Consider the following 22,750-nt stretch of genomic DNA (forward strand, 5'->3'; position numbering starts at 1 on the left):
CAATAAAGCCCCACTCACAGCTGCAGCTTCATCCTGGCTCGTCCCCCTCCATCTTCCTCCTCCTCCTCCTGCTGTTGTTCACCCCCCGGCTCCGCTCACGACGCAGCCGCAGCAGCGACACCAGGGTATGATGGGCGCTCATCACACGGCGGCTGTAGGATAATGGGACCCCATAGGGGATAATGAGACCCCATAGAGACCAATGAGACCTCATAGGGAACAATGGGACCCCACAGAGACCAATGAGACCCCATAGGGGGCAATGAGAGTCCCCATAAGGGACAGTGAGACCCCATAGGGGATAGTGAGACCCCTATAGGGCACGATGGGCGCTCATCACACGGCGGCTGCAGGGACAATGAGACCCCATAGGGGACAGTGAGACCCCATAGAGACCAATGAGACCCCATAGGGGATAATGAGAGCCCATAGGGGATAGTGAGACCCCACAGGGGACAGTGAGACCCCATAGGGGACAGTGAGACCCCATAAGTGCCAATGGGACCCTAACCCCCCCCCCAGCACTCACTTGAGGTTGGACAGCTCGAGGATCAGCCCCCCCAGCACCGCAGACGCATCCTCACGTGGTGCCACCTCATTCCTGGGGGTCAAAGGGGGTGAAAATGGCACCAATCCGGGGCTTTTTAAGCCCAAAATGAGCTCTGGGTTCTAGTGGGGGGAGGGGGTTTGACCTGGGGGTGCAGCTGGGTGAGGCCAGGTGCCCATCGGCGTCCACAGGGCACAGAGGGGCTGCAGGCTGGGAGGGGGTGGGGGGCTGGGGGAAAAATGGGGTGAAATGGGGGCAACTGGGGCAACAGGGGATGAACTGGGGGGAACTGGGATGAACTGGGGTGAATGGGGGTGAATGGGGGGGGATTGGGGGATATGAGAGTGACTTGGGGGGGGGACTGGAGTGATGTGGGGTGAATGGGGGAGAATTGGGGGGGTCTGAGAGTGACTGGGGGGGGAACTGGGATGAATTAGGGTGAATGGGAGAGAACAGGGGGGGATTGGGGGGATCTGAGGGTGACTTGGGGGGAACTGAGATGATTTGGGGTGAATGGGGGCAAATTGAGGGGGACTGGGGGATATGAGAGTGACTTGGGGGGGGACTGGGATGAATTGGGGTGAATGGGGGGAAATTGGGGAGGATTGGGGGATCTGAGGGTGACTTGGGGTGGGACTGGGATGAATTTGGGTGATTTGGGGGTGAATTGGGGGGGATTGGGGGGATCTAAGAGTGACTTGGGGGGGGAATTGGTGTGATTTGGGATGATTTGGGGGTGAATGGGGGGGAACTGGGGTGAACTGGGGCACCAAGGGCTGAACTGGGGGGAACTGGGATGAAATGGGGTGAACTGGGGGGATCTGAGGGTGACTTGGGGGGGGAACTGGGATGATGTGGGGTGAAATGGGGGTGAATGGGGGGGGATTGGGGGATATGAGAGTGACCTGGGGGGGGACTGGGGTGATGTGGGGTGAATTGGGGTGCATGGGGGAGAATTGGGGGCATTGGGGGGGTCTGAGAGTGACGGGGGGGAACTGGGATGAACTGGGGTGAATGGGGACAAATTGGGGGGGATTGGGGGAACTGAGGGTGACTTGGGGGGGGACTGGGGTGAATTGGGGTGAATGGGGGAGAATTGGGGAGGTTGGGGAGGGACTGGGATGAATTGGGGTGATTTGGGGTGAATGGGGGCAAGGGGGATCTGAGAGTGACTGGGGGGGGAACTGGGATGAATTAGGGTGAATGGGAGAGAACAGGGGGGGATTGGGGGGATCTGAGGGTGACTTGGGGGGAACTGAGATGATTTGGGGTGAATGGGGGCAAATTGAGGGGGATTGGGGGATATGAGAGTGACCTGAGGGGGAACTGGGATGAATTTGTGTGATTTGGGGGTGAATGGCGGAGAACTGGGGTTAACTGGGGTAAGTTGGAGTGATTTGGGGTGAACTGGGGTAAATTGGGGCAATCTAGAGTGGAATGGGGGGTAAACTGGGGTGAACTGGAGCTCTATGGGGTGAAGTGGGACAATGTGGGGTGCAGTGGGGTGCTATGGGGCTGTTCCCTATTGGTTCTCATAGTACTCTGGCATTACCTGCAGCAGCTCGGTGTCCCCCCCTGGCACCCCACTGTGCTCCGGTGCTGAGATGTGGGGCAGCCCCACAGTGCCAGCCCCATAGCGCTCCTCATGCTCTGCCCCACAAGTGGGCTCCGCTTTGGCTGCCCACTCCCCCTCCAATGGCTCTTTGGTGGCCTCAATGCATTCTGTGCTCCCATCGGTGTCACTATGGGGCTGTGGGGTGCTATGGGGCTGTAGGTCCCCCATCTCAGGGCTGTTCTGGTCCTCCTGCTGCTCGCAGCCATCCATCCCATCCTGGAACAAACCCCCCCATAACCTGTGTGCTCCCTGCCCCATAGCCATGGGGAGCTGTGGGGTGACGCTGGGGGGGCAGAGGCCCTGTCCTACCTGTGCCAATGGGGCCGCTGTGGGGCTGAGCTCCTCCATCACGCTGAGCTGTGGGGCGGCTGCTGGGCCTCCGTTATCAGAGCGGCTGGGAACCAAACAGACCCCAAACCCCATCAGCTGGGGGGCACCGGGACCCATTGCTGGCCCCAGGCCCCATTCCTACCCCCAAGCCCCATTTCCACCTCCAGCCCCCCCTCTGCCTCCCACCCTCCCATTTCCCCCCATTACCTCTCTGTTCCATCTCCATGCACTGAGTCCATCCCTCCGCCATTGTCCAGAGTGTCGCCTCCAATCATGGCCCCCATACTGATGTCCTCCATATTGGTGTCCCCCCCATTTATGTCTCCCCCATTGCTGTCCCCCATATTGCTGTCTCCCCCCTTGGTGTCCCCCATATTAGTGTCCCCTCCACTTACATACCCCTCATTGCTGCCCCCTCTATTGGTGTCCCCCCCATTTCTGTCCCTCTCCTTGATGTCCCCTCCATTGATGTCCCCCATATTGCTGCCCCCTCCATTGGTTTCCTCTTCCTCGGTGCCCCCCATATTAGTATCCCCCCCCTTGGTGTCCCCTCTATTGATGTCCTCCCCCTTGGTATCCACTCCATTAGTGTCTGCCATATTGGTGTCCACCATACTGGTGTCCCCTCCCTTGCTGTCCCTCCCCTTGGTGTCCCTGTCCCCTCCATTTTTGTCCCCTCCATTGGTGTCCACCATATTGGTGTCCGCCATATTGGTGTTTGCCATATTGGTGTCCCCCCCCTTGGTGTCCCCTCTATTGTTGTCCTCCCCATTGGTGCCCCATCCAATCATGTCCCCCCCCTTGCTGTCCGCCATATTGGTGTCCCCTCTATTAGTGTACCCTCCATTGATTCCCCCCCCTTGCTGTCCCCCATATTAGTGTCCCCCCCATTAGTGTCCTCCATATTGCTGTCCACCATATTGCTGCCCACCAAATTGCTGTCCCCCATATTGGTGTCCCCTCTATTAGTGCCCCCTCCATTGATGTCCCCCCCCTTGCTGTCCACCATATTGTTGTCCCCACTATAGTCGTCCCCCCCCTTGTTGTCTCCCCTCAGTCCTGCCCTGACTTTGACATTGGGGCCATCATGGTGGTCAACACCTGCAAGAGGAACAGCAGCTGCTTGGACGCCATTTTGTGGCCATTTTGAGGCCCTTTGGAAACCATTTTGTGACCATTTGGTGGCCATTTTGAGGCCATTTTGCGGCTGCTTGGAGGCCATTTGGTGACCATTTTGAGACCACTTGGAGGCCCATTGGAGGACATTTTGAGACCATTTTAAGGCCATTTTTTGGCCATTTTGAGGCCATTTTAAGTCATCACCTGTCACCTGGCTGCTCCTCCTTTTGCCCATGGCGCCGCTCACCTGAGGGGAACACACGCCCATTGAGCATTATTTCCTCACTATTTCCCCTCAAATCCCCCCTGGCCGCCCGGTCTCTCTCACTCCACGTCCCAGAATAACACCGTTATCCCGCTATAACGAGGCCCAATGGCGCCCATCCCGCCCCAAGGCCCTTCCCGGCCCCGCCGCCATTTTGCTTCACCTCAGCTCCGGCCCGACGCCTTCCCGCCTTTTTCACACCGCGCGCTATGCGCCTGAGCCGCGCGAGGGACGCTGGGAGTTGCAGTCCCCGGAGAGACGTAACGCGGCGCAGCGCGGGGGACACTGGGAGTTGCAGTTCGCGGCGCGCCGTAAAGCGCAGCGGGGTGCGGCGCTTTTGCGACAGCGTCGCCGTAAAGTGCGGAGGTGTTGGCAGCCCCGTAGGAGGAAGCGGTGAGTGGGGACGGACCGGGACCGGGGGGGTCCGATGGGGGGGGATCGAACGGCGGGGTCCAATAGGGGGGGGATAGACCGGGGGGGGTCCAATGGGGGGGATCTAATGGGGTGGGGGTCCGATGGGGGGGGTTCAGTGGGGGAGGGGGGGGGGTACAACGGGGGGATCCAATGGAGGGCGGGGGATTCAATGGGGGGGGGGGATACAATGGGGGGGGATCTAATGTGGGGGGGGGTCCGATGGGGGGTGTACAACCGGGGGGGTCTGTGCTCTGTCACAGGCATACAAGCCTGTTGGAAGGAGTGCATTGAGGCTGCAGCGCCCAGATGATAAACCTGAGTTAGCTGTCACCAGCAACCAAGCTTACGGTTAATTTCTGAAACAAGATTAGTGATAGTATTTCCAGGCAGCTGGCACAGAAGCTTCTTGGATTACAGTGCTGACAACACACATTCACCAGAGCCAGCAATTACAAAAAAATTCCCCACTCCCACCAGACCTTGAAGGACAGAGACCAATTTAGGTTTCTTCACTCTCACGAAGGGGAGTAAGTAAGAGGTTTCACTCAGTAATTCAACCTTACAGAGGCTACTTAGTAATTCTGTGAATTTAAGGAATTATAAAATGATGGATAAAAATCAGAAGTATTTTGTATTTAAATATATGTATACATTATACAGTTATTCTAATGCGACATCAAATGATTACCATTTTGCCCACAGATGTGAGAACTGTTAAGAGAAAATATACTTGCTTTTAACCACTGTAGATCACCCATGGCACATACCTAAGGACAACATAACAGCTGAAAGCAGTAACTGGGAGAAACACTATACAAAGTATACAGATTGGGCTGCACATGCATCAAGTGATTTATTAACACAACGAGGTTGGGGGGGAAGAAGAATTAAGTTTGATACCTGTTGTCTTCGTTTCTCCTCTTCAATAACAGCTTTGGCTTCTGCCTCTTTTATCTGTCCAGACATACAAAGTGATAAGTAACTGTTGTAAAAGCAGGTAAAACTATTATCTTACAGAGCCATAATTTATAGAACAGTTCTCAGAAAAGCGAGCAAAACCTTCACCAAGTGAGCTATGAGCTTACTCAGATTCTAAAACATTCTGTGAAAAACCTCTATCAATTCATGTTTGAAAAACATGGAACATAAGAGACGCTACCATGTTATAAAACTAAACTTCTGACTAACTGGAAAATTCAAATGACAAATATAAAACCTGGGGAAAAAATAAATATATATATTCATTAATACCAGGGAAAATTCCTTAATAAAGTCACTCTAAGCTTTCAGTAACTCAATCCTCAATTCAGCACACTGTACACTGATGGGTAAATCCTTATATATGTATGTAATTTACACTCACACACTTCATTCCAAGTAGTTAAATATGCCCTGACTGCTAGAGCAAAAGGAAATCTGCACTTTTGTACCAAATGACATATTGGATAATGCATATTCATATTGTTCTACTGCTCTTGTCGTAATGGAAACTGTCAATGCAATTACATTTGCTTCACCATCAGAAAGTTTTATGAAAAATAAAACCTGGAACTACAACTGATCACTCTACAGAACTGTTACATAGCATTCAAGGCAGCAAATTAAATGCCAGAAACTTAACCAGCTCATGCACCACTTCCTCATGTTTCCATAAAAGGCCTAGAAAAACAATGTGGATATTCTGTCTCTTTAGGTGAGATTATGCAGCAGTTTCTTTACTTCAAACAAAATTATTGGAGAGCATCCATGTTTACAATGGGCTGAAAAGCACATGCAGTTGCTGAAAGCTCTCTATAATTGTGGCAGTCACCTAATACTGTGTGACAGGAACACACAAGATAACACTTTGCTAACCTTCAAAGTAAAAGTAAGGCCTAAATGAAGTGCTTCTATAGCTCTCACTAGCAGTAATGATTTATTATCATTGATTAGCACTTCTTGGCTGAAGAGGAAATCTCCAGTTCCAATGTACATTAAAAATAAAGAGGTAATAGAGCATTACCTTAACATAGTGTTTCATCAAGTGAGTTGACACTATCTACAAGTAGTGCAATTCTCAGCAATAAGCCAGATTCAATAGTCCAAAAATTAAATGTGCAATTAAACTGTACGCTGAGTTACACTGCATTTCTTACTATTACTGTCTTGAAAAAATAGTGATCTGCCTGTTTTTTCCAACTTTTCTCAAGGCAATGAAGATAACATAACTAAAATGGATACACCACCTCAGACGCCTTCCGTTTCATTTCCTTGCATAACACATCACACTCCAGTGAAACTTGGCCTTCTTGTATCTTGCTGCACTGTACTTCCTGTTAAGTATAAATTGAATTGTTTGTAATTCATTTCCCTATATAAAAATTTAATTATAACGTTCATTTTGTTGGGAAAATTGTAAAACAATTTTATTCGGTATATTTACAGAATGAAGCTAATAAATAAATATTATTTGAAACTGTAACTGTATTCAAGCATCCTTTTCTATTTTCCTTCTCTCTGATAAGATAAACTGAATCAAGAATAAATCAAGTGGTTCAGTTTAATTTTTCTTGTCTTTTTTTTTTCACTTATTTATTTAAGACAAAGCAATATAACCTCGTGAACTCTGTTACAAAAGATACCATGCAAAGTAACTAATAAGTAACTCTTCTGAAACTTCGTATCAATTCTCTAAACTGGCTGAAACTACAGGGCAAGGTCTGGTCATGGGAAGATCTCCCCTACTTCCTTCTCCTTCCTCCCCCTTACATTGAAGGCCAAAACAAACAAACAAACAACAACAACAGAAAAAAAAAAAAAAAAAAAAAGAACACCAACAAAACCAAAACAGAATACCAGCACAGAGAGAAAGTTATAATCTATACTACTAGCCTATGAAGAATTTTGTCAGGAAAGCACAGTAACATAGCCAGAAGCTATTCTGGTTTTCATGCTTTCTGACAATATGCAGAACAATTTTCATAGCATACAGCAAAATCCAAAAACTAACTTCTTCAGAGCAATTCCAGCATGCTAAGATAAACCACCTGCCTAGATGGTTAAGAATATGGTCCACTACAAGTTGTGGGTTACAAATTCAAGTGGTTTATACGACCTTGCATGTTTACATGCATAGCCTCATGATGCAACAGTTAACTTCAACACCAGAAAAGGAAGAAAAAATCCTCCTGTTTTGCACTCAAATTATGAGCTCCTACATTTGATATTAATTGTGATGGTTCAGATGAGGCATATTTACAGAGCAGCTTGGAATACGTGTCCTGTCAACTCCCAACTTCACCAGTAGTATACACAGACAGAAGACTGGTAGAGGAGAATTCAGCTGCAAATATTAGGTACTCAATTCTGTTTCTCCTTATCTTCAAGATTGCAGGCTGCAGGCACAGAAGACTAAATATACAGGTACACTATCCTATCCAAGCTAAGAAAGAAGTGCACTATCTGCTGTAAGTATGCAGCTCCAAGCAAATATGCATAAGGACCTTCTGGAATCAAAGATACCCTAATTACGATCTCAGACAAGGGCAGATGCATAAAGCAAACGTTAAAAGACATCATCTTTCACACTACAGAAATGAGTCATATTTCTGCAGTCAGATTAGCTGCAACTAATACACAGTCCAATTATCAATGGCTTATTGGTTCTACCAGCATTTACCATCTACACTGTAGCTCTCTGTACAAAAGAGAACATGGATTTGGGGCTTGACCTGGAAAACAGTGAGATGATATTTAAGGTGGGGATAGTGTTTTCTTCTCTTTCTGAAGGGAAACACCATTTCACTAGGAATCAGAAGGACCACTTCATGGCTATTTGAATAAGTGGGCTGTCATCATATAAGAATTAATTTTTATTAATTATATAATTAACTCAACAACCTTTCCACCTTATTAAAATCAAATTTACAAGATTGAGGGGGGGGAAAAAAGTAACCGTCATCATATTTAAGGACCATAAAACTTTCAGAATAGCAGATCTGGAATGTTCCATTTCAGGCCACTGTAAAAGTGAAAAGTGAGCATCCTAAACATTAATTTCATTGCTTCTTTCTACCACATTTCAGTTGGACATCCACATAATCACTGAAGACATCCCGGCACTCTGGGACAATAAAATCTGAACTGGTCTGAAATAGCTATACAGTGTCAGAACTCAGCAGAAGATGATGACACATTTCAGTTTTCCAAAAACAGTATGAAAATTAGGGACAGCAACAACTAGATGTAACAGAGCTATCATGGAAATACCCATCTTCCTTATTCAATTAAGTCTGGCATAAGAAACAAGACCTCAAAGATCATCAAGTCCAACTGTAAACCTATATCTTAAGGAACAAGAAGCAGAAGTATACACGCAACCAATGATATTATTGATTTTACTGAACACAGTAGAGTAAGAAAAACTGAAATTAGTAAGAGCACTTAGTCACAACAAAATAATTTATCCTCAGCAGAAGTCAACATTTCAACTTACAAATAAAGAAAAGCTAGTTATTTATAAGCAGAGACTGCTCAATTTGAAGCACGTACTCTGGGCATTACCATCCTTTCTCTTGAACATGCGCCCTGCAAGATCTGAGATTTCTGAAGACATTTCTTGGAGAAGCTAAGAACTCTGGGGAAACTGCATCTGTGTGGAAAGCTCAGAAGTTAACCGGGTCTTGAAAATAATTTAAGCATGCTTTGTTCAAGCCAGATAGTGAATTTTTCATTAACACTTGTCAAGAGGTCACAGCAGCTTCTGTTTTTCCCCTCATCATACTTGATAGCTATAAGCTTTGTCCTTTATCTCTGCTGAAAGCTAAGGATGCTGATGCCTCTGTTTGCTTTAAGGGCCTCAGACAACCGTCAATTAGGAATTCAAAACATCTGTGACTGTTCCAATTTATGTAATTATAAACTTCTCAGTTCCTAATGAGGAAAATGTGCTTTGACTTCTTAAATCACTCCAGATCATCTGATTATTTTCCTAATGGAACTACAAAAATTGAAGTGTGCTTGAAGAGAAAGGTATTGCAAATCTGGGAGCTAACATTTTCTACAATGAATTTTATGTTCCTTAGTGAATATTTTGATTGTTCCACCCAGACTTTCAGCTGCTGTTGCTGCTCTGCTCAAGTAACTGATTCTATTCCAGTCTTGACCAGAGACAATCCATGTACACAAGCCTAGGAACATACAAAGAAAATGTGTCACTCTCAGAAATGCAACTTCAAAACTTACCTTTTTCAGTCGCTTACAAGGACACTTGAGTTTAACCTTCTGGCTGCAGTTCAGAGGACAATCACCTGAATGGCAAATCTCTTCACACCGGTGACCACAAGGCAACTACAAGCAAAACAAGAAATACCCCACCAATGAATAACTGAAATTGCATGCAGTCTATGAACTAGTTTTATTTCAGACACAGCAGCTAAACAGAAAATTCATTCAGCTCATCAGGTTTGTCTTCCTACCTGCAAAACTGGAAAGAAAAAGGTCAACTTATTTCACTAGTTACTCAGAGTTTTTTGGTTCACATAGAATTATTTATCTTTTACTGGGAACGCTTGATCAAAAAACAATTTTTTCTTTCAAATGTTACAGGAACAGTCATCTCCACAATGATTCATATATCGACTGTCCTAACTACCTGTATGATGGAGGAATAAAAGTAGATGAAGTAAGAAGGAACTGAAAACTGAAATGAAGTGTGATGTGACCCAGCCTGACCCACAAATTGCTAACAAGAGGGTAGAATTAGAAGCAAAAATACCACAAAACTAGGTTTTATGTGCAAGAACCTTGCAAACTATGCAGGAGTCAAATACAGGCCACCAATATTCTTACACCTGAATTAATTTCACTAAATCCTAAATTTCTGCATTTGGTAAATTATGCTGTTTTTGACATCTGATAAATAGCATTTCCTTATTTTAAACTATCAGTGAAAATGTTAACACTTATAATGAAACTATTATTATTCCTTACTGTATATTATTATTCATTACTGGGATAATTTAAATATGCTGCTGCCTTTTAGGGATGTAACAGTGTTCCCAGAACGACATTAGAGATTAAAAAAATAATTCACAAGAATAAAAACAAGTTTTCTTCCACAGCGTGTTGGGAGCTCAACTGACCTTGCTCAGGTCCCAAACAAAATCTTCATAACGATGATTTTTCATTTTCAATTACATAAATCAATACTGTCCAATACTGTTTATAAACAAAGGCAATAACTCATGTAAGATACCCAACTGATTCATTTATAAAGGTAGGTTTAAACAATATCACTCCCTGTACAGAAAGAGTTGGGGGAAAACACACTGGACAAATGACCACAGAGGCTCTTCCAGGATCCCACCTTAAGAGGCAAGAGCTTTTCCATTCATTTACATTTATTTTATCCAGCCATTAGTTCTTATCCACAGACTGAAAAACTTCTCTACTGTCCTTCCATAACAGGCTCTTTATTCCCATAATATTCCCTTCATTGAATTCCAAGCAGCTTCAATCAATGTTTCTTGAATATAGTAGCCAGAACTGCAAGTAATATTCCAGCTGGAAGAACATTGTACAATGCCTTAATTGCAGCTTATTCTCCACAGAATATCTTTTCCTATACATCTTCCACTCTCATGTTCACTTCTCTCCAGTTATCCATGCTGCAACGATAAGGATTTCTACTGTCTCCCAGGAGGGCTGTTATTGGCCTTGACATGCCCAGTCTCACTGGTTTTTCTGTATCTGTATCATGTCCCAAACGCATGTGTTCTGCTGCACACGCGTTTCCTCAGTTGTCACCTACTGACAACACACCACAAATTCTCATAAGAAAATCCCAACGAGTTTTTGGTGCCAAGGTCATTACTGCAAACAGTGCAAGACTAGCCCTCAATTTGAGCCCTTGGAAAATCCCCTTATTGTCAACATCTCTCGTTCCAATCACTCCTGTAGGAATTTTTGTTGTTGCTTATGGCTTTTGAGGTGGTTGCCCTAAATAAAAAAAAGAACCACAAGCAGTTGTTTCCTTCAGCAAACACCAACTCTCGCAACGATCATCTCTTTTACATGAATTAGCTGTTTACTGTCTGGCACAGCCTCAAGAGCACAAGTGAAGTATGACATATGGGACTACATCTCTTCTCTTTGTCTGGAGGAAAAAAGGAATTGGTTGTTCTATCAAAGAAGGAATTCAGTTTTGTCTGGCACAACTGATCACCTGCAAATCTACTTGAACTCTGCCTCATTGTTAAAAGATGGGTTAGATGCTCATGATTAAGCCTTGCACATGCTGAAGTCAGGCATGCTTCCATTAATAATGTCAAAGCCTGAACAGTTACATACCACCAGAGCACAGCACAGGAATATACTTAATGCAATACCAAAAATCGTATTTGCTTATTGAGTTCATACACAGCTCACATTCAGTGGGATGCAGGACAAGAATGAAGCTGACAGTTTCAGCTGCTTCTCAACCCCTCCAGTGCATACACAACATAAACTCATGGGAAGCAGTTCTATGAGTGGCAAAACAACAGCCCCAAGAGCTAAGAGAACAGAAGCAATCCAACCAGTTCTGCCAGATAAGTGCTGTAGTGGGAAGGGAGGTGGTTTTGTCCATTTATTTTTTGCAAATGTTGAGGTGCTAAAATATAATGTGTTTATCCCCTTAGATCTTTTTCACTGTAAATATTCTGTTGTTAATAGCTAGTAAACTAAAGGCTGAAAAGAACAGGCTTTATATTTGTCATAGCAAGCCAATTAAAAGAAAACAGTATAACCCACAACTCTGAAAACAATCAAACAGAAATCTTCATGAGCATTTTCCAGAAACACAGGAAGGGAAGAGAATGTATTTTTATGTAACTGATTACACTACAAAGTTTTGCATGTAGATGAAACAAGATATATCCATATCTACAGGAATGAGAAGAGTTAACCAAAAGCCTTATCCAACTAAAACAGACCCTGCTGTCCTGAGTCTTCTGTTCACATCCCACTGAATTCAATTCTAAAAAGGCCCTGCTCTACAAACGATGCAATTCTGAATTGCAGACTTGAATTCAGTAGTACTACTGGATGGATTTTAAACCTCAGACTGAGTCTCGGGAATACATCCAGAAAAATCTCAACAGTTAACATTAATCAAAGTCAAAGAAGAGATATGGAAAAAATCTTTGAAGAGAACCTGAAGTACAGGAACACACAGTTCATGTTAAGAGATTAGAAGTACTCCTGAAAATAAAGAGGAGGAAGCGTTGCAGCAAATAAAACCAAAGTAACAGAGAAGGAAATGGAAGGACAAAAGTTAAGAGGTAAACAGTGAAATAAATCCCCTGCCGGGAAGAGAACTTTCAGACATCCAGGTGAGAAGATTGTGACAGATGGGTTCATTTACTCAAGTAAGACAAATAAAGAGGATGTGCAAAACGAAGACATCACAAAGACAAGGGCAGAAAGCAGAAGATGCAAGTAGACACACAGCAAAGAGCCCAGAATTTCTATTGGGGTTTCATGGATTTGTTAACATAACCTTGTCTGAAAAACAGAGACTCTTGGGAAGCAGGCAGGAATACTCTCAGTTTTGCAAGTTACTCAAAACCAGGAAAGTCTATCTAGTAAAAGACTGGACACTTCTGAAACCAGAAAATAATGCAACACAGGTTTTGAATCTATGTCTATTCAGTTGAGGCAGAATTCAGGCAAGGTGAGACAACAGATCTCAGACTAGAGGACTCCACAGGCAAAGCAGCACAACAGAACAGAAAGCAAACAGTGCAGAAGGACAAGCTGAATCAAATTACTTCTGAGTGCCAACTACATACTACTGGAGACAAAGTACAAGGCCAAAACAGAGTAAAAAACCAATAAACAATTTCAGGATTAAGTATTCTCAACCCTTTGAAATTATGCACAAGCCTTTTCTTTACAGCTGGGAAGCAGAATTTCTGAGAAATTCTGAAGTGTTTAACAGTGGAAACACTTTCCAAAATATTCCTGACTATTCACGTTTTTCCTCTTTGTAAATTTCCTAATTCTACAGTAGGGAAACAGAGTGAAGAAAGGGCTGTCACCCCTGCCACAACTAATGGCAACTAAAGAACAAAGGCACAATAGTAAGTAATACATAGATTTCTGAAAACACACAAGCAGCACAGAATAACAGCACTGGGAGGGACTAGGAACAAGTCATTTTGCCCGTCCCTCATGTCTTACAGCAATAAAATCCATAACTAGACTAACCCCAATACATGCCTAAGCTGTTACTGATGAAAATTCTGTAGCTTTTCCAACCTATATTTCCCAAGCTCTACAAGCTTTACTACTCAAAGGCAGTAACTAACACGAATCTTCCTAACTGATACAACCACTAGTTCATAGCCTGTTTGCCATTTAACAAGTTTACTATTCTTCTTTACAGCAACCCTTCATATAGTCACATACAACAAAGCAATTAACTCCTTCGTCTTAAGCTTCAAGCTACTCAATATGTTTCACTAGCACAGTCAGTCATTAAGAATTCATTTTACTTAGGTCCCGTGCAGTTTTTTTTGTTTCCCTTTTCTTGTTTCCTAAAACTGTTGTGCAGACAGTGATCACTGACCCTGTGCAAGAAAAATCACAAATACACTCCTCTGTATTTGTCCCAACCAAAGAGTATCCTGTTGAGAAAGTCTGTTCAAGATCAGTTTTCAACCACATCAAAAGACATACTCTTCCTCGTTCAACCTCAGCAGCTTCAAGCTTCAGCTTTCAAGCCATGAATGAAGTATTCACTGATACTGTCCCGGAGTCCTTAACCCTCATAGAATAAAAAAATCATTACAGTTGGAAATACCTCTAAGACCAAGTCCAACCATCAACCTATCACCACCACATTTGCAGCGTTTGAGGCACGGACTCAGATGTGAACGATCCAAATCGTTTATTACAAGTTCTCACATCCCTTATATACCTTCACAAGTTGTTATTTTCTAACTTTCCTGTCCGCCCTTACAACTTTCCCAACCACCTTTACATGTCAACAAAGCATTCTACAGAACCCTTTTCAACTGTCCATGCAGGCACGTATCCAATCAGAGCTGTGAGACCCTTCTTCTCCTTGCAGAGGTGTCCTTGGTTCTCATGCTGTTTATCTTGCTCCACAGCTGCTGCTCTGAACAGCTTTTCTTGTATTCCCACAAGTACCAGTGCAGCCACCGCCCTCAGGCACCCTGGCCATCCCTTACTCACTTCCTTGGCAATTTGCAGCTCAGGGGTTTGGCAGATGACTTTTTTCCTGGCAGTCCTTAAGGTTCAAAGTCCAGCTGTAATCTCATTTCCCAAATATGTCACTTGCTGTTGAGTTATTTGTGCTTTCTGTAAACCAAGAAACTCAGCAAACTCTCAGTCTATTGTACACAGTCCTTTTGTTGCTGTGGCAGCCACGTGCTGCAGTAAAGTTCCACCCTAGGATGGAGGATCCCAGATCTCAGGCTCATGAGTTGACCATCATTCAGCTGTTTTCACAACCCTGGGTAACACTGTCCAGGTTAACTGAGACTCTTCTCCCCATATCAGGGCTTTCCTTTTCAAAGGCAAATAACCTTAGGCTTCCTTTGGCCAAACCAGGCAGAAGAGACATCCTTCAAATCCAGAAGGTAAACTTAATCTTTTTGTTCCTTAACTTGGTTAATAAAGTGCACGGATTTGCCACCACTGAGTGTATCCATTCAACTATTCTAGTACTTGCCCTCAAGTCTTGTACCAATCTACAGCACTTGCTATCAAAATTGGAATCCAAACTCCAAAAAGTTACCTATTATTTCTTTTATCCTCCTACAGTCCCATACCCTCAAAGGGCACCGCTTTACCCTGACTAGGCAAGCTCTTGCTTTTAACTTCTATTTAGGGCTTCATTTTTGGCCCTGATGCCCACACCACTAAGTGTATCATATTTGAGATTGCTGTAACTCCTGGGGGTACAACATTGTTTTGCCCAGTTTGTGTTAAAGCCAGAGTTACGGTTTTTAATCAGTCAATATCGTTGCACTCTTAGCTCCAGTTTTATTCAATTTCTTGCCAGAGTAACCCGGCAGGTACAAGAATTTCTGTATTCCTGCTTGTTTTCTTAGCTTATGTTTAATTAATCCAAAAAAGGAAGCCTTTTCCTGTTGGGCAGTAGCATCTACTACTGTTACAAAACCATCTATGGGTAGTAAGAAGCACCCATATCCACCAGAAAACGAACCTCAATATCCTGCTTTCCTAAATGCAATTTCCCATTGCAGTTTGCACACTGCTTTCCTTCCAGTGAGGTGACCCCCAAGTACATTGCCCGGTGCAACTCAAGGGTAGGTATGGCCAGCCATATGGACCACAAACCCACACAGAACCGCAAGGTATTGCTGCACAGAAGACTTATTAGGACCCTTAGACAAGGATCTGGGGAAAGTCGTATTCTTACAGCAGCTTCTGGGTAAAGCTCCTACCCACAGCTCGGTTCCATTGCAAGAGTTCTGTTCAACACACAATGTCCTCTGGTGCTGTACCTGAGACTGCCTCTTGCTGGGACATACTCGTGGGGGAGAGCAGTAACAGGAACGGCAGGACAGCAAGGGAGGGATGCCTGATGACAAGGGTGTGCGAATGTCCCCACCGAAGGAAGCAAAGAGAGCCGGCAGAAAGCGATGCTTCATTAGCGTAACAAAACACAGCCCCCATTCCTCCCTCCCTCCTCCCCTGCACCCCTTCCCATCGCCATCCCCCGGGGGCAGATGTGCCATGAAAACGAGCTCTGGGCGTGATCGTTGTGGGAATTCCTGCCTTCCTGAGCCTGTGCGGAAGAGGCGAGAGCCTGGCTGGAAGCCATCCGGGCAGCACCGCGGTGGCAGGAGGTGCACCAAGGCCGTCCTGCGGCCAGCTCCGGGCTGAGGGCACTCGGCGTCCTCTGCTCTACGCGACTCCGAGGAGCCCGGCTACCTGCACCAGAGCTGGGAGCAGCCTGCTCCGCACCCAAGGTAGGTGCCCTTCGTGGCTCGTGCAGAGGAGCGCACGCTTCCTGCCCCCTGCCAGCAGCACCGGGAGAGGAGCGGGGAGCGGCCCCGGACGGGGCGGAACCCGCACTGCCGTACCCCAGGCGGGACCCTGGTCCCGGCTCCAGCTCCCGCTCAGCGCAGCAGGTTTGCTGGCCCAGACGGGCTGCAACCAGGGCAGCAGTTCATGCAGCCCGGGCTGGGCTCCGAGGGGCACGGGAACGGGCTGGGAGCTGGGACAGTGAGGAAGGGAGCAGAGGAGGTCAGCGTGCTCTGCTGCCCGGTTGGATCTCTGTAACACAGCGCAGCTGGGGCTGCAGTTCTTCCTCTGGGCCACGGGAGACACGAGACGGCCTCGCTCTGCAGCTCTGCACGAGTGGATTGACGGAAGCTTTAAACCCCCCGATGCCTCCTTTGGAGTGCCTTAATGTGAAGCCTCCAAGTGGAAATTTGCACTCGCCCTGCTCCTCCTCCCCGGCAGCCCCCAGCTTCTCTTCGGGGACCCTGCGGGCAACACGTGCCTCTGGCGACCCTTGAAATGGCGTTACCTTTTGTTTGCTGAGCGCTTGCCTGATGGCTCAGCTGGGGTTGTGCAAACCCCTGGCAAGGCTTTTGTTCAGGCTGTCCCGGCAGCTGCAGATGCCTTGAGCACACAGCTGCGGGCCCTGAGCACGTTCAGCATCTGCAGCAGCTCCGGCACTGGGCTCTGGAACAGACGATGAGAAGCTGGCAGCCTGTGGGCTGACTGCAGCACGCGTTGAGAACACGGCCGAGCAGCAGCAGGTCAGTAAAGCACAGCCCAGGTGCCTTCTGCAAAGGGCACGCGCTGCTGAGAGCGTCCCCTGGCAGTGAGCGCAGTCTGCGTGCTCGGCTGAAGAGGGAGGGAGGAATGAATTTATTGATATCATGCAGGTGTCCTGGAGTGCTCTAACAACTGCTTAACAAGGCTGTTGTAAGCACGTGGTTGTTTATTGCCTTAATTGTTCCGTTTAGCACTGCTGCTATTCGATAAGTTGCCTTCACGGTTCAGTTAAAATTCCCAGCACAGCATCGGCTGGTGGTGGCTGTGACCGTCACAGGCTGGTTTGGCTGCAGTGCTGTCAGATACTCTCTCTTCTCAGGAGATGGAAAAATAATCTCCATGTGGTTGGATGTTTTGTTGATTTATTGTTGTGTTTAAGTAAGCCATCCTATTTATTTGAGAAGTGTGAACCATCCAGTTGACTCCTCGCCGTTTTGCACTTCCTTACCCGAGGAATGTGAGCCATCACCACTTTTAGGTAACATCAGCAGTAGGTGGTTTTGAGAACTACATCAGTCACCTTTACAGAGTACTTTTCCCAACCCTTTTCTGAGGGCTTGCTTGATTTCAGCAAGCCCAGGGCTACTTCCACTCCTGAGAGGATGTACGGACATCTGCCAGAGGATTTAATCCATTTGCCACCAGGTGTTCCCTCACGGATCTGTGGAGTTGGTGCTCCAGCAGGCTTGCTGTGTTTGAGTGTTGGGGGCTGCATTCACGGTGTTCTTCCACGAACCAGGTGCTTTTCTGCACCTCCTGCTGGATGGTTGGATGGCCATACCATTTTCTAACAGTATTTCTGCATCTCTTTCCTGGGTAGCCGTCCCCTTTAGGCGTGCTTGCAGTCAATCAAAAGATCCCCCAGTTGGCACAGGCTGTCCTTGTTGTATGTCCTCAACTTCCTTCACCACTCAGGCCTCCAATAAAACTCCCCTTTCCCATTCCTCCTGTATCACTCTTCAGTTTCCTTAACTGCAGCTAGGGCAGGCAATAAGCCGTCATTCTGCTGCCTCTGTTTGCCTTAACTGTGTAGAGGCAGTGCCTTTAATTAGTGCTATGGGTGCAGTTTTGCATCTGTTTGGAGCCAAACCCTACAGGTGGAGGATGTGTGGCCTAAAGGATTGTAGGCGACTCGGGGAGGTCTTCGTTTATTGTGTGAATAAGCATTACCTGCACAACTTGCACCACGTAGTGCAGCAGAAATATTGTGGAATATCAGTCGCTTTTGATTCTGGGAGGACCGGTGCAGTTCTCCTTTGCTTCATATGTCACTTCCAAACCCGACACGATGCTGATAACACCTTTCCCATTTTGCATCCTATTACTGCCCCAGTGACCTCTGCTTGCTGCTCAACTACAGCAGTTGCCACGAGAACATTCACAGAAGAATTTGGGATGCGCTTCATGTCTCTTGTCATCGGTTTGTTTCCCTTCTTGCCATCCTGCAGACTTTGCCCATTGGTCACAAGTGGATCCAAACACAGCATACACTCCTAAGGGAGAAGCAGGACTATATTGGTTGATATAATAGGGATATGCTGTAGTGATTTAACAGTGACACAGCAGGATCGGAGGTGGCTGGATACACTTGGTTATTTACTGCATGGAGGGTAGGGTTACGCACACACCTACAGGAGGCCCTCCCATTGAGTCAGGAGGCTCAGAGTAGTTCCCCTTTTTTTCTCATGTCTTCAGACCACAGAGGTAAGGAGCTAGGATGTGGCTGGATCCTCTCCTAGTCCCAAGCTTGGTCAAGGCTTTGTGGGGAAGGAATCATACGTGCACAGTCCCTCTAAGACAGAACCTTAGAGAATACATGAAAGCTCCAAAGTAACCACGGGTGTCTTACAGAAGATCTGTATTGAGAAGGAGTCTTGATGTCAAGCTGCAAGGGATCTCTGTGCAGGTGTGAGCTGCAGAAACAGCCCTGCTCGAGGGCAGGTCCTGTGGTGCAGCCCGCTGCTGTGCAGCAGAGCTGGAGGGGCACTTGGGCTGCTCCCTCTTTTGGGGTAAGATGACTGCCTCCTTGCCGTGCTTGTCTTAAGTCCCCTCTCAGTCTCAGCTGTTGAACTAAGTGTCAGCTACCAGTTGTTTCAGCCTCCCAGTCTGAGACAGCTTTGTGACGGTTCATCTCTTTGAGCCAGACTGTTTCCTGTGCTGCAGCTCATTGTCTTCCTCTGCAAGGCTGGGCAGTGCCCTGCAGAAGGGCTGAGCTGGGACTGGGACTGCTGCATTCCCTCACAGCTCCCCTGCCATTTCTCTTCTCTCTGCAGGCTCCAGTTCAACTTCTGCCTTCCAGCCGTGATCATCCCAGCCTGCAGGAGAGCAGCAAATGGCCGCAGCACATCCAGTTGAGGTAGGGGTTGGGGAAGCAGGCAGGAGAGGCCAAGGGGCCAGGGATGTGAATGCAGGGGAAGAGGGAGGTGCCCTCAGCCAGCGTGTGTGTGCTGGGGACAGAAAAGCAGCTGGGGTGTGAGGTTCTGTCCTGTGCGAGCTGCTTGCCTGGGCCTTGGCTGTTCCCAGCAAGGAGCCTCTTTGCTTGCAGGAGCCCGTGAGCTTTGAGGAGGTGGCCGTGTATTTCAGCAGGGAGGAGTGGGCGCTGCTGGACCCTGTGCAACGAGAGCTCTACCGGGACGTGATGTTGGAGACATACCAGTGTGTGGCCTCGCTGGGTGAGAGCTTGTCTGCCTTTCCTCCTCGTTAGGGCACCTTTGGCTGTGCAGAATGAGCCTCTGCAAGCCGGGCCTTGAATAAACACCATGCAGCTACATATTGACTCACACCACAGTGCCAGCAAGAAAGGAGATACTGAAAAGCATGAGTTTCAGAAGGGATTAGTATGCACGGCACTCTGATCAAAGCCACAGAGTCAGTGCTGGCAAGCAGGCATCAGCCAGGAGGGAGAAAACCAGCCCTTGTGTTGTGTGTTGCTTGGTGCCACCAGCTCCAGCTCACAGATGAATCCCTGGTTACTGCTATGGAATTGAGGATTTTCCATGCAATTGCCATCAACATTTTGATGCCTTGACCACTGGTAGACTGTAAGAAAACAAATAAGCTGTTGTAAAGTTAATTTGAAAGAAAAAATATCCCTTCACAATGTTCAGAGATGTCAAAACATTCTTTGCTCCAAGGGAAGCTGTAGGCACAGTGTCATTTAGACATAAATGGTGGTTTCTCCTTGGGGAGGGGCACAGAGTGGAACTGTTGAACAGGCACTGTGCCAGCATGAGGGAAATGCTCTCTTGTTCCCTGTTTCTCTCCCTGAAGCTCCACTTCCAGCCCCCAAGCCCATGGTGATCTCCCTGCTTGAAGGAGGGGAAGACCCCTGGATCCCAGATGTGCGTAGCCCTGAGACCATGCCAGGAGACCTCAGCCCAGGTGAGGTGGTGGAGGGAAGGGGAATGTTGGGGCTGTAAGAGCCTTCTCTGCCTGTGTTTTATTTGGGGCACCGTGTGCTATTGCTGCATTTCCTCTGTCATCCAGCAGCTGATGGGATCAAAAATACAAATGAGGTTCCGCAGAGAAATTGTGTAGCGGAAATGCAGCGGAATCGCATCTCTGTGGAAGAAATCAGAAGGGATGTCCAGGAAGTCCTGCAGCAAGGTCAGGGTGAGCACATCAAGAAGCCCCTGGGAAAGCGTCTGGGAATGACACTGAGGAACCCAGTGGACTCCAACATAGGTCCAAAGCAGCCTGAGGAAATGAGGAGCAAGGATGTGTGCCAGATGAAAAAGCAGAATCCATGCACTGAGTGTGAGAAAAGCTTTAAACTGGATTCCAGCATCACTAGCCGACAGTGCACGCACTCAGCAAAGAGGCATTATGAGATCTGTGATTCTGCAGAGAGCATGAAATGGAGACTCCACCCCACTGGCCAGCAGTGCATGTACACAGGAGAGAGAGCCTCTGAGTGCTCTGACTGTGGAAAGACTTTTACAGACAGTGGGAGCCTCACTTCCCACCAGTGTATCCACAGAAGAGAGAGACTGTACAAGTGCCTTGAGTGTGGGAAGAGCTTGAAAGGTATTTCTAAACTCAAAATACACCAATGTGTCCACACAGGAGAGCGACCGTATAAGTGCCTTGAGTGTGGGAAGAGCTTTAAGGATAGTTCTAACCTCAAAATACACCAACGTGTCCACACAGGAGAGCGACCGTATAAGTGCCTTGAGTGTGGGAAGAGCTTCAAAAACAGTTCCAGCCTCACCATCCACCATCGCATTCACACAGGAGAGAGACCCTGCAAGTGCACTGAGTGTGGGAAGAGCTTCAAAGGGAGAACCCACCTCACCATCCACCAGCGTGTCCACACAGGAGAGAGACCATATAAGTGCTCTGAGTGTGAGAAGAGCTTCATAAGCAGTTCTGATTTGAAGCGCCACCAGCGCATCCACACAGGAGAGAGACCCTGCAAGTGCTCTGAGTGTGGGAAGAACTTCAAAAGCAGCTCTGAACTGAAGGTGCACCAGCGTGTCCACACAGGAGAGAGACCCTGCAAGTGCTCTGAGTGTGGGAAGAACTTCAAAAGCAGCTCTGAACTGAAGGTGCACCAGCGTGTCCACACAGGAGAGAGACCATGTAAGTGCTCTGAGTGTGAGAAGAGCTTCATAAGCAGTTCACATTTGAAGCGCCACCAGCGCATCCATACAGGAGAGAGACCATATAAGTGCTCTGAGTGTGGGAAGAGCTTCATAAACAGTTCTAATTTCAAGCTCCACCAGCGCATCCACACAGGAGAGAAACCCTATAAATGTCCTGAGTGTGGGAAGAGCTTCAAAAGGCGTTCTGAATTGAAGATGCACCAGCGCATCCATACAGGAGAGAAACCCTATAAATGTCCTGAGTGTGGGAAGAGCTTCAAAAGGCATTCTGAATTGAAGCTGCACCAGCGTATGCACACAGGAGAGAGACCATAGCTTCTGTCGGACATTTTAGAACATTTTGGCCAGGCCTGCATGCAGGGAGATGCCTGGGAACTTGTCTTTTCTCTCCCTCAGAGAATCCCATCTGCTGTGTTACCAGAATGTCTGCACCAGTGAGCTGAAATGGCAGGAAGCCTTGAGTGTGAGAAGGGCTTTGTGCCTAGCAGAGAGCTCCTCACACTCCCAGAAGAACTTCATGCAAAGCTCAGTTCTCATTAAACATTGCAGTCCACAGGACAGGTAGCTACTAGGAGTGCATCTCCTGCAGGAAGAGTTTCTCTCAGGGCTGGTGCCTCATTTCTCATGGGAAAACCCCCAGCAGGAGAGACCCTCAAAATGCTGGAGAGCCCAGGGATGAGGGAGACCAATGCTTCTCCCCATGCAGGAACAGTTTGCAAAGGAGACGGCATCACCGACACCCTCTGCAGAAGGGACTTAACCCAGGAGCTTCAGATGGCCTTTCCTTGCTGCCCAAAGCACTTCTCTCACCATGCCCGCTTTCCACTTCTACTCTTCCCACCAGCTGCTTTTTGATGCTGTTTCCTAGTGGAGAAGTGGTTGTGTAGGGATCTGCTGTGTGTCTGTGTGCATGTGTTGCTCTCAGTCATTTCTGAGCGCACTGATGCATCCCAGAGAAGGGTCAGCAGAGCAGTAACGTGGCTCTTGGAGGTTTTCTGAGAATCTTCTGTAGTGGAAAGAGAAGGGGGTGAATAAAGTAGCTGAGTTGTTCTGGA

The 22,750-nt window shown here is 47.1% G+C and overlaps 2 protein-coding genes and 1 long non-coding RNA gene across 4 annotated transcripts; 1 reads left to right on the forward strand and 2 right to left on the reverse strand.

Moving 5' to 3' along the window:
• Nucleotides 1-326: 326 nt before the first annotated feature.
• Nucleotides 327-2,887, reverse strand: LOC146751798 (uncharacterized). Of its 2 annotated transcripts, XR_014941125.1 has the most exons (4): nucleotides 2,700-2,887; nucleotides 2,472-2,556; nucleotides 530-601; nucleotides 327-347 (listed from the first exon to the last, which is right to left on the reverse strand). It is a non-coding gene; the product is annotated as an uncharacterized LOC146751798 (long non-coding RNA). The 2 variants fall into 2 exon arrangements; XR_014941124.1 differs by lacking the exons at nucleotides 327-347; nucleotides 530-601 and adding an exon at nucleotides 1,534-2,378 and having other exon boundaries at nucleotides 2,700-2,871.
• A 157-nt stretch (nucleotides 2,888-3,044) lies between these two features.
• On the reverse strand, nucleotides 3,045-5,624 carry LOC146751799 (uncharacterized). The gene is made up of 4 exons (XM_085533578.1): nucleotides 5,191-5,624; nucleotides 3,816-3,858; nucleotides 3,402-3,593; nucleotides 3,045-3,061 (listed from the first exon to the last, which is right to left on the reverse strand). The coding sequence occupies exons 1-4, from the start codon at nucleotides 5,254-5,256 to the stop codon at nucleotides 3,045-3,047; spliced, it is 318 nt and encodes a 105-aa protein (XP_085389704.1). The 5' UTR covers nucleotides 5,257-5,624.
• A 13,519-nt stretch (nucleotides 5,625-19,143) lies between these two features.
• LOC146751800 (uncharacterized) lies at nucleotides 19,144-22,750 on the forward strand. Its single transcript, XM_085533503.1, has 2 exons — nucleotides 19,144-19,763; nucleotides 20,362-22,750. Exon 2 carries the CDS (start codon nucleotides 20,634-20,636, stop codon nucleotides 22,008-22,010), a length of 1,377 nt encoding a protein of 458 aa, XP_085389629.1. The 5' UTR covers nucleotides 19,144-19,763; nucleotides 20,362-20,633; the 3' UTR covers nucleotides 22,011-22,750.

The sequence above is a fragment of the Coturnix japonica genome, unplaced genomic scaffold, assembly GCF_054131305.1.
Source record: "Coturnix japonica strain WE unplaced genomic scaffold, WE-NBRP24 Scf061, whole genome shotgun sequence".
Classification (NCBI taxonomy): Eukaryota; Metazoa; Chordata; class Aves; order Galliformes; family Phasianidae; genus Coturnix; species Coturnix japonica.